Source organism: Lepisosteus platostomus, chromosome 24 (assembly GCF_059453375.1).
Source record: "Lepisosteus platostomus isolate fLepPlt1 chromosome 24, fLepPlt1.hap1, whole genome shotgun sequence".
In the NCBI taxonomy this organism is placed as follows: domain Eukaryota; kingdom Metazoa; phylum Chordata; class Actinopteri; order Semionotiformes; family Lepisosteidae; genus Lepisosteus; species Lepisosteus platostomus.
This window is the reverse complement of record NC_142634.1, coordinates 10,667,006-10,683,091: the sequence shown is the minus strand read 5'-3', so window position 1 is coordinate 10,683,091 and position 16,086 is coordinate 10,667,006. Positions and strand designations below refer to the sequence as shown.

Below are 16,086 nucleotides of genomic sequence, written 5' to 3'. Positions count from 1 at the left end.
GCAATAGACACAGTCACATAAAGTACTTCCTCTTTACTCTTAAGTTCCGTTGTTAAAGATTTATTTTAAAAAAGCAATTTCATCATAACTGGGACTTGCACATGTGACTAGAGGTTATGCTGTTTTTGGAACTTGAACACGGAAAAAGCAAAAGGGTTCATCAACTTTTTTTTTGTTGAGGGCTGTTGCCACAATAAGCAGTCACTCTCTTTGGTAATAGCTGCGCGGGTAATGTCAAAAATAATTTTTAGACATGGATGTATTCCAACATATTACATCACTGTTCAGGATTTCACATCACCCTTTAGAAGAATCTGCCTACCCATTAAGCTGTCTTTTGTGAAATTGCTCCCTTCCTATGCAGGATCGTAGGGGTGTGAGTGCTTACTTTTTGCAGATCCGTGAGGAAACAAGGAGCACTGTCTATGCTGGTCACACTGCTGGCAACCCAGGGTGATTTTTCCATTTTCATTTGTTGAGCTATGGCAGGTTAAAAGGAGATAGTCTTGTAATCTTGTCCCCTGGATCCTGCATACAAGCGGGATTTGGCGTTGGGGACTCAGATGGGAGCTTATTGAAGTGATCTCCACGACAGAAAAAGAGGGGAATTGTGAGCATGTGTCTTGCGCAGCTTGGGGCTCAACAACGTTTAGTACCAGAGAGAGCCCATCTGTCATTAACTCCCTGAGGTGTATCCCACTCTTTAAGTCGCCTCATGTCTCGTCGTTCAGTAGCAGAGAGGCAGAGCGTGACTGTATTGTTCTGCACAACCTGACAATTGAACTCTAAAGCAGTCGTTTGGAATCCAGTGGGGATTTCTGGGTAGTACGACTTGTGTGCTTTGAATAAATTATAATATGGAAATAGAAATTCTAAAAATAAAATGATGAGGATCTGCATCACACTCTGCAGTAAGCAATACAAGCCAGGACACAGAAACTGGGACGACCTGGAGCTGGAGACCTGCATGTGAGGACAAACTCATAAAAAAAAAAAACATATCGGGGGCCATAGCCAAACGAATTGTGCATTTCAACATGCAAAGGAGAGTTTTTGTTAATGCATTCTTTTGTTGTCTTCCATCTGCAATGCTAATGGCCTTAAATTCCATTATGCACAAGACGGATCAGCATGCAGTTGCAGAATACTGGCGTTAAAGGCCTTTACTAGCAGTGCATCTAGTTCATCTACAGCTAAGGTGCTTCCTCCCGAATCCATTTTCTTTTTTAATTAAGACTCTAGCATCTTTTGCATAGAGGATTTTAGCTCTTTGAGGTTTTCTTCTATTTCTTATCATGTTATTAATGATCAATTGTTAATTATTCTGACATTATATGATATAGGAACTTTAATACTTGTGATTATTCGAATGTAGCGTGTGCTGGATACTGTGTATGTGATGGGGTTTGCCATGTGTTTAAATAATTACAGCAGTAGGTCACCGCAAACTCAGATCCGACAGTCCAGGCAGTCATCAGAGGAGCTGCTTCCAGCATTGTACAGCTAGCCGTACTGCAGATATACCAATGGGCTTGGCTTGGCTTCCTCCACTCTCCTCCTTCTCCAGATAATGCGTCGGCCAACTGGCCGGTATCGGCTGTCACCCGGCTGGCCTAGAGAAATTGATGATCTGTCGCCCACAACACCCAGAGAAACAAAATATTATTGGCTGGAATATTTAGAGAGCAGAGCGTCATACGCTTGCAGGTCATGTCTTGAGATCCATGGTTTGTACTGTTAAGGACATCTTTCTGAAAGCGGAGAAGGAATCGAAAACTAGTAGGGCTCTGGCTCAAGTGAAATCGTGTTCTGCAGCAACTTTTTCCATCCTCAGTTTAGGCAGATCTGTGCAGAGCCAGGAAACTAATCAACCACAAATAACTAGACATGGGAACTAATAATTAAAGAGGTCGTGGGCCTACTTATTTGATTGCTTAAGCAATTATAGGGCCATCTGATCTCAGTAAGGATGCAGTGGCTATAGGATACTGCAGTAGAGTGCAATGATAAATGAGGCCTTGGCTAAAGATTGAAGGAGCCGTGATTTCTGAGGAAGTCAAGCTGTGCATCCGAACAGCCTTTCAACAGTGGTGCTCGTTTTTTTGTTCTTGAAGGGTTCTGACTTGTTTATGTAGTACAAGAAATCTACTGTGCTCTCTAAAAGCAGCCCCAAGGCATTCTTCCCATGAGTCACTTCTGCACAGCAGAAGTTACTGAGACAGTCATAGAAGTCCTAGCTCTGAAAAAGAGATTTTCTCAGTTCTGTTTATACTAGGAGTCCCATGACTTGGGCTGTTATTACAGAGTCTGCTGGGTTTGGAGCCAAAGAGCTGGGGCTGCAAACAGAGAGGCGATGGTCAGAGAGCGTGGGGCGCAGTGGGTCTGGCCGGAGGCCCAGACAGGCAGTCAGATTATAGCGAGAGTCATGCAGCTCAGCAGATTACTGCTGCTGTTTACCGCAGGAACAAAGCAGGGGAATATCGGGGTTGGTTTCGTTTTTTGCCAAGTGGTGATTTTCAAAGGCTTCCCAGCACAGGGCCTAAGAAACTTGTCTGAGCAGAAACCCGTTTCCTGAACCTTTTTTCCCTGAACACTCTAGATGTCTAGCTGCTTCTGTTTGTCTGTAATGAAACTGGAATAGTGACTCACTAGTTCTACTACATGAGGATCCACCCTGGGTGGGTATTTTCTTGTTTTGGCTCAGAAAAGCCATGTTAGTATGAAACTTTTTGGCTTTCTGACCACTGGGTCAGAGTCTTGTGAGCTGGTCTTCATCTTCCTTTCTTATTCCAACATATTGGGGTGCTTGAGTACACACAGAACGCAGGGAGCTGGCATCTGTATCTAGAGCTGTTCACCTTCTACAAGGCCTGGCACCATTAATACGTGGCACGACGACACTGTTGCAGACAGGATCAAGCAGGGGTGCCAGTCAGGTTGCCCGTCCTCAGGCCTGTGCCCCCGGGCTGCGAGGAGCCTCTCTCTTCCCTGCTCCCCGGCCTGTGTGAACAGTGGCTCTTTGTGTTGGCTCCAGCGGTGCATCTTGTCCATGACACAGCCCCTTTATCAGAGCCCCTGCATGTTCTCAGTGAGGTCAGACTGTGGAGGCGTACGGAACCTTTTCCACAAAGGCCTTCTTTCCCAAGCTGTGAGCTTCACAAGAATGACGCTGGGGAGTGAGAGAAGAGGATCCCTGACACCCGTCTTGTCCATTTGCCCTTAAATATTGTGGATTCACATTGGGGGAGGAAAAAAATGCATTTTTGCTTCTGTGCATCCTGCTTCTCTTTTCCTGCACTCGTGATCATAGGAACATCAGAATGGCTTCCTTTTTTTCTGGCCCTTCATCCCATCCAGCTCATTTGATTTTGGGGTCAGCAATAACTTTGGGCTATACGATTTTTTTTCTGTATAAACATAGAGGCCTCAGATCCATCCGAAACGCCATGAAAATCTACATTTTGATGCTTGCTTGATGTGTGCGGAGAATGGGGGGTTGAGGCAGTGAGGTCGGGAGAAAAATCCCTCGCCTGCGCTTTCTGCCTGGAACAACAGGAGGACAGAAAGGCCTGAGATAAAGAGCGAAGTGTGCCTGCAGTTGGGATGGGGGGGGTTCGTATGGAACTGTACAGTGCCAGTGCGTTAAGGGAGCACAGAAGCTGCAACACCAGGGTGACTGGGACTGAGCTGAAATTCCAGTCCCATGTTTTCACGGGATCTTTCTTACTCCTTGGCAACACCTGATCGGAGAAGAGTTAAGGCTTTGGTGGCTTACAGAGTGAGAGGCTGTTTGATTAAGGGTAGCAGTGTGCAGAAGGCATAGAGGACCCCAGACCCGAATCATTCTAGAGTAGTCGGAGACGCATTTCCAGATCATTTTCTTGCCAACTGCGATTTGCATTTTGGGCTAAATACCTTATTGTCTTGTAAGGGATAAAAAGACTTGCTGATCCGGCAGATTCAAACTTGTCCTTAGTGTTCTGTTTAAATCTGAGACTGTTCTTCCTTTCCATTTATCTGTCTTGTAACCTGCTTGCTGCCCTGTGCACCAGCTGGCGCAGTGGGGATGAGTGGGTGATAACCAGTTTTCAAAGGATGTTTACATTTCATGCTTTTTGTTGTGGTAAACTGTTAATACACAGTTAAGATAAATAATATAGGAAAGTAAAAAATGAGGACCCTTCTATTTTTTCGTGACTACAGGTCACCAGGCTGAACTCGAAGTCTATACTGCAGCCGAATCAGTTATGAAAATCATAAAAATAAGTGAAACCAAAGTATTTGAGAATGTTTTCCCAGCTGATGATCATAGCAGGAACTCGTATGTGTGTGGAACTGGGATATTACTGACAAAGTGCAGAAGCTGTGAAATGTTCTTGTTGCTAATAAAAGGGCAGACTGCCTAGTTAATTAGGAGAAAATGGTACATGTCCACCTGCAACATGAATGTTCCGTTTATCTGCCTTTCAGAAAGCTGCGGTACTGCTATGGATGTATGATGTATAACTGAGTACTTTGATTTTGTGCCAAAATCAGTTTTATATCTGATCTTTTTTTATTATATGCATTTGTTTGGTTTTTCACTTCTCAGTCCCAGGTTTCAAGGCTGAAAACTGTGCTGGCAGACGCGAGACCTCTGCCGCTGCCTGTGTAGGTGTTTGGATTGCGCCGGCTGTAATTTTCATTATGAAACTTGGCACGAGACTCTCGACTCTTCCATGTATCCGCTCCTCTGTGGCAGCCTGCCAAGTGACCTTAGCCATGCCGTGAAGGGAGCCATGATATCGGTGCTCAGGGAGCAGAAACGAGAGCACTTTTTCATGCAAAGTAGGTCACAGCGGTTGCTGTGGTCCTTCACCCAGAAGGAGAGGGTTAAAATCCTCTTCTGTCCAATCAACGTCCACATGTTTGGAGCTGCATACAAATCAGATTTCATTTTTCCATTATACTGGTGATCATCTCCATATACCTGCTGGGTATGTAATACACTTGACACAAAGATATAAAAAACACAGCCTCATATTTATGCAACGGCTTGTGAAAACAAAGCCACTTATTCTTCATTCAGTCCCAGAATTGGATTCCTATACCCTGTCCAGCTGAGAGCCTGACGATGTTCTCCTTTTCCAGATCAGCTTTTTTTAAGCCCCAGCTTGCAGAAAGTAGAAACGGGGTGCATGCTCTCATCTGACCTTTTTTAAAAACCTGGCCAGTCTTTGGACAGCCTTCGTTTTAATGGCACAGGCTCTGACACACCTCTTTGGCCGGCCCTGTTGCAGGGCTTTTTGAGCTCTGCTGTGTGTGCTGTTGGGCCACTGTGGACTGTCCAAGAAAAGGTGTCGGAAGCTCTTCTGTGCACTTCAGTGCTGGGGGTCTCCTGTGAGGCTGTGAGGAAAACCTGTTCTGTCCCCCATTGTCCCAGGGTTGCTATGGCAGCGATAGAGGGCTCCGAGAAACCCAGAGTGTTAATAATTTACCAAAGCTGTGTAAGCGTGAAGACTTGACTTCCTTACTGCGCGTTTGAAGATCGCTCTCTCAGCCTTTTTGATCTCGGAAAGAAACTGGGGGTGATTGCCCGGGCCTTGCAGCTTTCTCCCTGAACTCCGCTTTTACTTGGATCTGCATAGCTGGAGGAAAAAAAAAAAAGATCCCTTCTTCTAATCCAGCTCCCTGCAGACCTCAGGAGTTAAGCTAGAAGCATTGATAGGGACCCTCACGTGACTTGCTCTGACTGGGGGTTCATGAAAGGGAGCTGTGGCTGGACTGTTTGCTCAGGAAGAGGTCAGTTTGATAAATCCCCAGAGAGTGGAGTGTTCAAGAGGCAGAGCAGAGAGTGCAGTGATTAATTCCTAAGTCCTCTGCGCCCTGTTACTGCTCCTCAGAGCCCAGCACCGTTTAATAGACACGGGCTGGAGAAGCTGACTCCTGTTGTTCTGAGCACAAGACAGCTTCTTGTTTTCCTCCTCTCCCCGAGTCTCAACTCCTCTAGTGGCCACAGTGAGACTTGCACTTGCATAGACGAGCCAGCTGTAACTGTTTTTTCGAAAGGTGAAATGGGGCACGCCTGGCTCGTGAGATACATGCGTGTTAGTTGGTTAGGGTTTGTGCAGTGTGCTGTTGAGGACTCTCAGTCTCTTTCCCAGGCCTTGACAGCTGTAATAGCTAAGCTGAGCAAGAAGCCCCTCAGGATATGCCGGGCCAGGGTTAGTGTTTTCTGGCGCTGGTGATCATTTATTTTATGTTTATATGTAAGGGAAGCAATCAGAAGCTTCATGTTAACCAGGCACTAGCTGTTCAAGTAGGCTTTAAGACCAATTAATCTCCCTTTCCCTTTCCTCTTTTATCTGATAATCCGCTGGAAGCCTCAGAGCACAGCACTGGTAAAAAGCCTCATTATCCTCCGTTTACACATACCCATCCTCTACCTGTGATACAAAACACCACATTAGAAGACAGAAGGAAGACTGGAGACACAAGCTATGCCATAGGGGTACCATTCCCCCTGAAATGCAGGAGTGTGAAGTATACTGTGTATACTTAGAAGAGAGAAATGTTTGTCATCCACTTAAGATTCTCAGAACCAGCATGTTGCCAGTTTATATCTGATTAGTTTTTATTTGAAATGTTTTCCTGCACTTTGTACAAGATGCAGAAAGCTGCAAGTAAATAGTGATAAGTAGCAATAAAGAGCTCCCATCTTGTTGCTTCCTGAGCAGTGGAATTTCCTGTAGTTTTCTAGTCATTTTGCAGCTCAACATGTTAGAATGATACTGGTGGGAGAAGAATGGTTTCTGCTGGCACCGTGAACCAGGTTTTGGAAGGTTCTCATTTCTCGTTATATGGTGATTTCCGTCATCACTCTTAAAACTACATCACCTGCCATAACGCTGGGGACCCTGGCTGAGGTCTGCTCTCTCGTCTCTGTCCTCCACACTGCAGTTAAATGAGATGAGTGAGGTCAGCGTGTTGGTCGGCTTGTGACTTTGTATTTTTAGAGAATGAATCAGTCAGGCACCAAACAGGGCTGGGAATCCATTAACTGATCCACAATTGTAAGCAATGCTATTATAACTACTGAGAACGTATCCTTTAGCAGATTTAATTTGGTAAATATTGAAATGAGATTGCCAGTCTCGGGTAGTTCAGCTAAGATTCTTATCTGAATCAAACTGACAAGCTGCTAGAAAAAGAACATAGTGCAGATGTAATATAATAAAATGGTAAAAGCAATCGTTAACTGTGAGGCTCAGTCCTTACTGCTTTGAAATTCATTAGTTGCATTTGATGCTATTTTCAAACAAGTTTTGTTATTACATTTTAAGAGGATGTATTCCGTTTTGAGAACGAGAAAAATCCTTTGTGCAAAAAAGATACCCCGTAATTGTAAACATTGACATTGCCTTGCGCTGAAGTTGTTCTTTCATACAATATCTGCATCAGGCCTTTCATCATCTCACTCAAAATCCTCCTACACGCAGATAGCCTTCAGGAACGGGCTCCTGGCTGAGGAAGGTGGCAATCCAGACTGCCATATTCTAGCTGGATTCAACAGACAGCCTTCCCTTTCTGTTGCAAGTGAGAAAATTAAAAACATGCCGTGACTGGAAAAAATACTTTTGTACAGGAGGTACACAGAGTTACACTGTGCAAGTCTGATTGTTAACTGTTTTCCATTTGGTTACACAGTTCTTCAACAGGTTCACCAATCTGGTAATATAGTGTAGCACAGAAACCACTGGCCAATGTTTAGCAGCCCAGTATTAATATTCTCATCAGGTCTGGCGGCATGATGGTCTTTCCATGTATATCAAGGACATCCACCTGGGACATTATGCAAATCTGCAGCTCTAGTGCCTCCAGTCCTGAATATCAATGCGTGTGTTGTTGAATTAATTATACATCTTTGATATCTTGACCAAACAAGACTCATACCTTATTGTACCTGCACCTGCAGGTTCCTCCCCGTCAACCTTGCCTGTAGAATTTGGAAAATGTGCATTATTGCAAGTATAGGTTATTAAACATGATATTGGACCACATTCATCAAGTGGTTATTTTTTCCTGTGTGTGTAAGGACCTCAGTGGTTTTTAGGTAGCGAAGCTCTGGTATCAATTTACAGATGGTGAGCTTATTGATGGACAGTTCATAAATAAGAGTGTCATTACTCTAATGCCTGCAGCTGTGTGAAGCATATATACTGTAAATGTCAGCAAGCAGAATGAGCTACAGTGCAGAGAGAAGCCTCTGTCGCTGTGCCAGAGAGAACACCGATGCAAAATGTTGTATTTGTCATAACTGGAGGCTCTTAAAAACTTAAGAAAGGTTACCAAATAGAGTAAGAGGCCATCCGACCCATCTAGCCCTTCTGCTGGTTAGTAGTTAATTGATCATAGGACCTCATGCAGCCCTTTATTGAAAGAAACTAGGAAGACATTTACCGTCTTCAGGAACATGGCTGAGTAGCTTGTTCCAGTCTCCCACAACCCATTGGGTGAAGAGTTTTAGAGTTGATTTGGGTTTTAAATAAAATCCACATTGTAATCAGCTAATGGAAAGACTTATTTTCTATTAGCATTATCGGTAATACAGAATAACTCATGCCTCGTTATTCTGGTACTGTATGTAGTGCCATCGCAGAGATTGTGTTCTGCAGTTCTCGGGCTTGTGTTACTGGTGACCTGAAGTAACCTCGCTCTCAGCACCGTGAGAAAGGTGACAATGCCGGCTGTCCAGCCTGAGAGACGCGTCTTTAGGCTTCAGTTAACCTCCGATTGAAAGTTGGAAATGTGTACACATTGACAACGTTTTTAGAATTTCATGTTGTATATCTGAGCAGGCTTCTGCTTCAGTCCGAAAGAGTGCCTGCTGTGGTGAGGGCTGAGACAGCGCAGCGCGACTGGGCCTCCATCAGAACTCCGAGCCGGTTCACAGGAGCGTTCGGCCACGTGCGGAGCTTTGAGCCAGGTTTAGCCTCTTTTCTGAGTGGATACCTCCCTTATGCACACACAAGGTTCACAAAAATCCAGTCTCAGCGGCTTTGTTGTGTTAAACGAGTGTTTAATCGTCAGGCGTGGGGGTTTTTTTCCTGTGCGGGCGGCTTGGCGATCCCGGTGACAACGCAGTCAGGCGGCCGGGCCTTGTGTGTGCCTGCTGCCGCCCCCCGCTTTGCCCTCTTCCTTCTGAGACCGTGTCACCCTCACGCTCTTTCCCTCTTGTCTTCCTGCAGGTTTTCTTTTTTTTCCCCCCCTCAGCTCCTGCCTTCCTATCCCCCCCCCCCCCCCTTGCCGAAGACGGGGGGGGCGTGTTAGAGTGGGGCGCGGAGCGGCTGAGTCAGTGGTTGGGAAGGGCTAGCCCCCACCAGCAGACAAAGGCCAGCGGACTCCCACAGCACAAAGGGAACGATGAGCATGCTTAAACCCAGCGGGCTAAAGGCTCCCAGCAAGATCACCAAGCCCGCCGGTGCCGCCACCAAAACTGCCTCCGGTAAGAGCCCCCGTTTCTTAACATCCCCTCGCTTGTTGCCACAGCAACTGAGTCCGCGAGGGCCATTGTGACCGGCCTTTGTCATTAAAATACATTTCTGTGACTTTTTTGTGTGTGTGTGTGGTGGGGAGGGGTTGATTTGTGGCAAGTATTTGAAGATTTCTGAATTTTATTTGGGCATGTTGTCCGTTTGAGAATATTTCTGGCTTCTCTTCAGTATTGTGTTAAAATAAGCCAAACTGTGCTGCTGAACAATTTCCAAGAAAGCTCCCCAGAACACAGAGCACGTATATTATGGGCCAGTCATCCCATCCCAGCCCATTTGCGGACTGTCGGTTCTTAAAGTCGATTCATCGAGTGACTTGTAGCCTCCTACTTCCCCGGAGGTGTTGAAAAGAGATCTGGGGAAATGTTTTGAAGACCACTGTAACAAACCGTTTTCATTTTGGACATGAGCTGTAGCACCTTTGCCAAAGAGAGTGAACATAACCCTCATTCTTACACCTGGTGATGAATACTGTCGAATCCCTTTGTAAAGGTCCTGGCATTGTTGTAGTTATTATTTTATGATATTCTATTGTTGGGGCTTCCTCTCCTTCCACAATGGGTGATTGAGCCATCGGAGCTGAGAGCAGAAACAGCTGAAAGAACAGTTCATTAATCTTCCTGTCATTCTCACCTTGGTCACATGTAGTGTTTTAGGCTTGCATTGGTGTATAGGTACGGTGGTCTTTACCTTAATCGGAGCATGCATGCCAGGAGGATTCACACAGGCCACATACTTAGTGTGTAGATTGAGCTTGCAGTTATTAAAAGATGAATGAATGTGTCTGTTGCCACGTTACAGCATTAACTCTTGGTATCCACGGAAACTGGAGGCCTGGTTTCTGACATGCAGCCATGCGCTTGTCTTGATGTGAGCTGCTGTATTAGGAGGCTGCACATTGTGCTTCCCATTCAGGAGCAGGGCTTTTTCTTAGTAGGCACAAGAGGGAAGTGATGGAAATCTCCCCAAAATCTGCATGCAGGATTAGGATGTGCCCTTACTTGCCTTTCTGATACAAAAAAGAAAATTGGCAAAAAATACTCTTGTGTTTTATTAAGTCTTTTTACAGTTTTACTTAACAGTTTAAGTGACGTGCTTTTTTTTTAACAACGAGAAAATCCAGTATAATGCAGTTTGCTCTTGGCACAGAGGTTCATTGGTATGTCTTCTGGTACCTGTGCTGTTGCCATGGTTTCCAAGATTCTGTTCTATAGAAAAGCAGCCTGTTGGTGTCCTGCTCTCCGCGCGCTCCACTGCCTGCATGCTCTTGCAATGAGCTGTTCCAGAAGGGAGAACGCAGTTGCGCATTTGTATTGAATTAGAATGGAAACAGATATTCGAGGCATTTCCGGCTTATTGTGTCATTTTCAATGCTGAATAAATTGTTGCTATTTACTGGTGGGATACTTAAATTCTCTCCTGTTTTGATCTTATTCCTTCAGATTTGTATGTCTGTGTGCATTGCAGAGCAGGCCTGCTTCAACTCTGGACCCTTCCAGTGATGAAAGCAGCTCCTTAAATAAACAATCAAGTTTATTTATCAATAAAGGAGCTGTTGCACTAAACTGCGGTGTCTTGGATTAAAAGGTCTGGTAGTTAAACAGTAGGGCTGCAGGGTTACTGGCAGGCACTGATTGCACTTTGTTCTCCGAAATGTGGCTCTGGCCTAGATGTGGTGCTGTATCGCGCTGTATGTGTTATCCACCCGTAAGGAAGGCTGTCTGCTGCCAGTGGGTGAAGGTGATGAGAAATAATTGCAGTCTGTCTCCTCCTCAGCCCCAGCCAAGCAGGCCTCCGCAGACAAGTCTGCTCCGGGGCCAGGCCCGTCCGAGGTGCAGGAGGACGTCGCGGGTGATTTTCACGTCGGGGAGCGGGTTTGGGTCAATGGAAACAAGCCCGGTTTCATCCAGTTCCTGGGAGAGACCCAGTTCGCCCCGGGACAGTGGGCGGGGATCGTGCTAGACGAGCCCATCGGGAAGAACGATGGCTCGGTGGCCGGGGTGCGGTACTTCCAGTGTGATGCCCTGCGGGGCATCTTCACCCGCCCGTCCAAGCTGTCCCGCAGCGCGGGCGCGGGGGCGGAGGGGGAGGGGGAGGCCAACGGCACGCAGACGGCCCCGCCGTCCCGCGCCACCTCGCCCACCCCCACCTCCGCCAGCCTGGCCTCGCCCACTGCCCCGCCCGCCACCCCTCCCGCCCCTCCCAAGACCCCCAGCGCTGCCACACCCACCACGCCGGGCGCCCTGACCCGCGCCGCCAGTGAGTCCATCTCGAACCTGTCCGAGGCCGGCTCCGTGAAGAAGGGCGAGCGGGAGCTGAGGATCGGGGATCGCGTGCTGGTGAGTCTCCTGCTGGCTCTGATGGACAGCCCTCGTCAGCGTGTGAATGAGATTGTACTGACGTCTCCATCCGCAGGGACATCTTTCTGTCCCCGGAATAGGGACTCCAAAGGGTTAGGGCACTGTCAATGTCAACATCCCATGAAAAAGTACTTACAAATTAGTCCTGTCACTTTGCATAAAGCGTGTGCACATGGCTTTGTTAGCTTATTAGCCAAGATGCCTATTTAGCAAATTAAGGTTTTGCTTACAGAGATTTGGCTGGTTTCATCCTTTTTTAATGTTCTAGTTTTGTCATAGTTGAATGAGTCATGCACTTACCCAGCGTGCTATCTGTGTCTTTTATCATAAAGTTCTTTAATCAAATAAAACTATATATTAACCATGAACAGCTCACCCCACCCTAATTACCTGGCCTGTTTTCAAATAATGCTGATTTTGGACATAAGAATATAGATGTAGGTTAAAGTATAGAAGATAATCTGTGTGCATTACAGGCTTTTATGAAGTTAGAAATACATCCATTTGTGTTTGGTGAAGGCCAATTGGTATAAAGATGGGATGTTTGCATTGGATATAAAAGTGTTTTAAAAATGCTTTTGGTTTCTGGGAACGGAGAAGAACATTTTGCCAGATTGCAAGCTCGTTTTAAAAGGGATTTGTGTGTGCTGTGGGGCTGCCACCCTGTGCATTTCAAAAGATCTCCTTGGCTTTCATCATCTTTGTCTTGGCATGAAGTTAGCCACCGTCTCTTGGCATGTACATCATTAGTCCACTTCAATCCCACGCGCTCTCCCACCATCTCTCCCATATTCATCCTGCTCAGGACAGAAGGAGCGCAGGCCGTGTGGGGTGTTCAGTGATGGCTGTCTCACTTTCTTGTTTATATTTACGGCTGTTTGAACAGGAAACTGATGGTCTGTTATGAACTACCACAGGAAGAGCTTCAAGCAGCCAAAAATAAACAGGAGCGTATTTCTAATCAGACCATGTGGTCAAAGGCTGATGTTTCTGCATGAAGGCGGAAGTAATGTTTTTTCTGTCTCTTGTAGTTGGGATCTACTGTACAGTAACTACAGAAAACATTTAATCTCTCATTTATTTTAAAGCTTAATTAAACTATAGACTAGGTTATTAGTTCTTCAAATTTGGCATAAACAACTGTATCTAAGCACATCTTAGAAAGAATGACAACCAGAACTGTAAGAATCTTGGAATCTGTTGTTGTGAGGAGTGGGATTTCTAAAAACACATTTATTGATCTGATTATGAAGATCAGATATAAAATTAATCATACATCCTGGTGAGAGATCCACCTTTGTCAGTTAGCTTTACGCTTAGCCTCGCCTGTTGCTGAGCTGAGCCTGACTGGCCTGTTCACAGTGCCTTTGACAAAGACCACCCAGAGACAACCCAGTCAAGATGAACAGTGAAACAGATAAAGTCGGTTTAAAAATGTGGACACAGGGTACTTCTGTACCCAAAGGGTTGTGGGCTTATGGAACAAGCTACCCAGCCCTTGTGGTAGAAGTGCACGCTTTGGCTTCCTTCAAGAAACGTCAGGGTGGGCTCCTTGGATCAGTAAGCTAACAGCCACCAAACAGGCCAGGTGCGCCCAATGGCCTCCTCTCGTCTGTAACCGAGCTTATCTCCCGGCAGGTTGGGGGCACCAAGGCGGGGGTGGTGCGCTTCCTGGGAGAGACTGACTTCGCCAAGGGAGAGTGGTGCGGGGTGGAGCTCGACGAGCCCCTGGGCAAGAATGACGGCGCTGTGGCCGGAACCAGGTACCCGCCTTTCTCTGCTCCTTTGTGTCGGTGGCATCGGCACTCCGGTGGTTAACACCGGGCCAGGGTTGATTTCAACTCGGACATAAAACACGGCATGCTCCAGTCCCGTCTCATCTGAGTCCGGACAGACAAGCTCCTCATTGCTTGTGGAAGCGTTTCTGTTTTGTATGTGAAATGGTTCCTGCTGTCACCATTGCCTGTGTTTGAAAGTGTTCACTATGAGTACTCTGCCCTTCAGGTACTGTGTAGCTCATTATCCGAAGCACTTCTTTACTGTCTCCGCCATGCTGTGGGAAAGGGAGGCGTTTGTGGGGACGTTTAGATGTTTAGAGGGGCTCATCTTTTCTTTCTGCCTAGGTACTTTCAGTGCCAGCCGAAGTACGGGTTGTTTGCGCCCGTGCACAAAGTCACCAGGATTGGCTTTCCCTCCACGACGCCGGCCAAGTCCAAGACCACAGTGCGCAAGGTGGTGGCCACGCCGTCGGCCCTGAAGCGCAGCCCCAGCGCCTCCTCCATCAGCTCCCTGAGCTCGGTGGCCTCCTCGGTGAGCGGGAAGCCCAGCCGCACCGGCCTGGTGAGACCCGGGGCCTCGGACCCCTGCCGCCCGCCTTCCTTGCCCACCGGCTGTAATGTTATCATCTCCCGCCTGCCATTGCAGGGTGTGACTGCCTTTACATGAATGGGCTGAGAGGCTGCGTTTGATGCCAACCCAAGATCGCTGCTCAGTTTGTTTTAGCAGTAGTTCTATCAGGCTGTCAATAGTTTTGAACCTTTATGAGTATAAACTGTCAGTGTTCCTTCACGATTTTTCTTTCGTCATCTTTGCGTTTGCAAATCCTTCCTCGGTTTCAGTGCGCTTTGTGCATAACAGAGAGGAAAATGAGGTGCACAAAAAAGTGGAATAGTGCAGGAAAATTGTTTTTTTAGCGGTCTTGTGCACACAGGATGTTTGTTTGCAAAAACAAGAATTTTGCAACTGAGATTGTGCAGTTAAGTAAGGGGCTACACATACAGTAGCAAGCACCCCCAGAGGAATTGGATTACGCTGTTTTGTCCTGCACTGGGCACTGCCAGTTTGATCTTTTTAAGGAAAAGAAAGCTGAGGCTGGGTGTGCTGTTAGACTGCAGGCAGCTTTCAGTTGCATTCGCTGTGGGAGTGACCGCAGGGCGGGTGAATGTCGGGCGGGTTGACCTACTCTTGTTGCCCACTCCCGCCCCAGCTGACGGAGACGTCCTCGCGCTACGCCAGGAAGATCTCGGGCACCACGGCGCTGCAGGAGGCCCTGAAGGAGAAGCAGCAGCACATCGAGCAGCTCCTGGCGGAGCGCGACGTTGAGAGGGCCGAGGTCGCCAAGGCAACCAGCCACGTGGGGGAGATCGAGCAAGAGCTCGCGCTGCTCAGGGACGGCCACGAGCAGGTGAGGCCGGGCTGGCTCGCTCACTGCTGCCCCCTGCCTGCCACCCATGCTCTTCAGCGCTTGCAGCAGAATCGGAGTATTCCTAAAGAATTCCAAAGGCCATCATTCCTTTTTTCTGTCCTTGACTTTTCCCACCTGAGATGTGTTATATAGAGACATGCGGAGTCAAATAGGGAGTCATAAACCTGCACATGTGAAAGGTGTCATGTGGTAAAATTCACTGCCAAACTGACATAAGACTTTCATTTACCTCACTGGCGTGTCATTATTGACAGGATGATATCAATGGATTTTAAAATGCATAGTCTGTTTTTTTTACATAAGTGCATCACATCAGGGGTGTGCTATACGGTCGTCATGAGGGGTCGTCATGTCTACTGGTTTTCTGGGTCTCTGGGTCTTGGGTAATGCTGCCACATCTGAAGAGCTGGGAGAAGCTGTTAGTTGGTCCAGTCAGGCCATTAACGAGCTGGTTTAGCTCGTTAGTTGGAATGAACACCCACATGACTGATTCACAACAGTATATGGGAGTTCTAGTAGTATTCAATGGCACATTCCTGATTTACATCAGGCTGGCTGGCCAGACCCGCAGTGTAATATTACAGTCAGGCTATGGCGTGTGGTGATAGTGTCATTCGGTATCTATCTGACTGGTGACTCCTGTCTGTGCTGTGTGCTCCCAGTATGTACTGGAGATGGAGGCCAAGATGGACCAGCTGCGCACACTGGTGGAGGCTGCAGATAAGGACAAGGTGGAGCTGCTCAACCAGCTGGAGGAGGAGAAAAGGTGAGGGTCAGGGACAGGGGACACTGTCCTCTTCCACAGCACTCATATGGGGGCCCTTAGCTGGAGAAGGGATTACGAAAAGGCTGGAAATTTAGAATTTAGTTATCCCAACTTTTATGTCCCGTTGGGTAAAACAGTAGTCTGTCAAAATCTCTGCCACCTAAAAGTTTCTGTGATCCTGTGCAAAGAAGCAAGACAGTTTCCTCCATTACTGGTTAGAAACAT

General features: G+C 47.0%; 1 protein-coding gene across 9 annotated transcripts in view; it reads left to right on the top strand.

Annotated features, from left to right (window-relative positions):
- Window positions 1–16,086, top strand: part of clip1a (CAP-GLY domain containing linker protein 1a) — a 60,083-nt gene that overhangs the window by 10,195 nt on the left and 33,802 nt on the right. For all 9 annotated transcript variants that reach the window (XM_088618127.1, XM_088618131.1, XM_088618135.1 and 6 more), the window contains 6 exons: window positions 9,228–9,484; window positions 11,307–11,869; window positions 13,529–13,653; window positions 14,014–14,230; window positions 14,877–15,074; window positions 15,758–15,861. In XM_088618127.1, coding sequence (XP_088474253.1) covers window positions 9,403–9,484; window positions 11,307–11,869; window positions 13,529–13,653; window positions 14,014–14,230; window positions 14,877–15,074; window positions 15,758–15,861 — 1,289 coding nt within the window. In that variant the 5' untranslated portion in view covers window positions 9,228–9,402. The remainder of the gene's footprint in view (window positions 1–9,227; window positions 9,485–11,306; window positions 11,870–13,528; window positions 13,654–14,013; window positions 14,231–14,876; window positions 15,075–15,757; window positions 15,862–16,086) is intronic.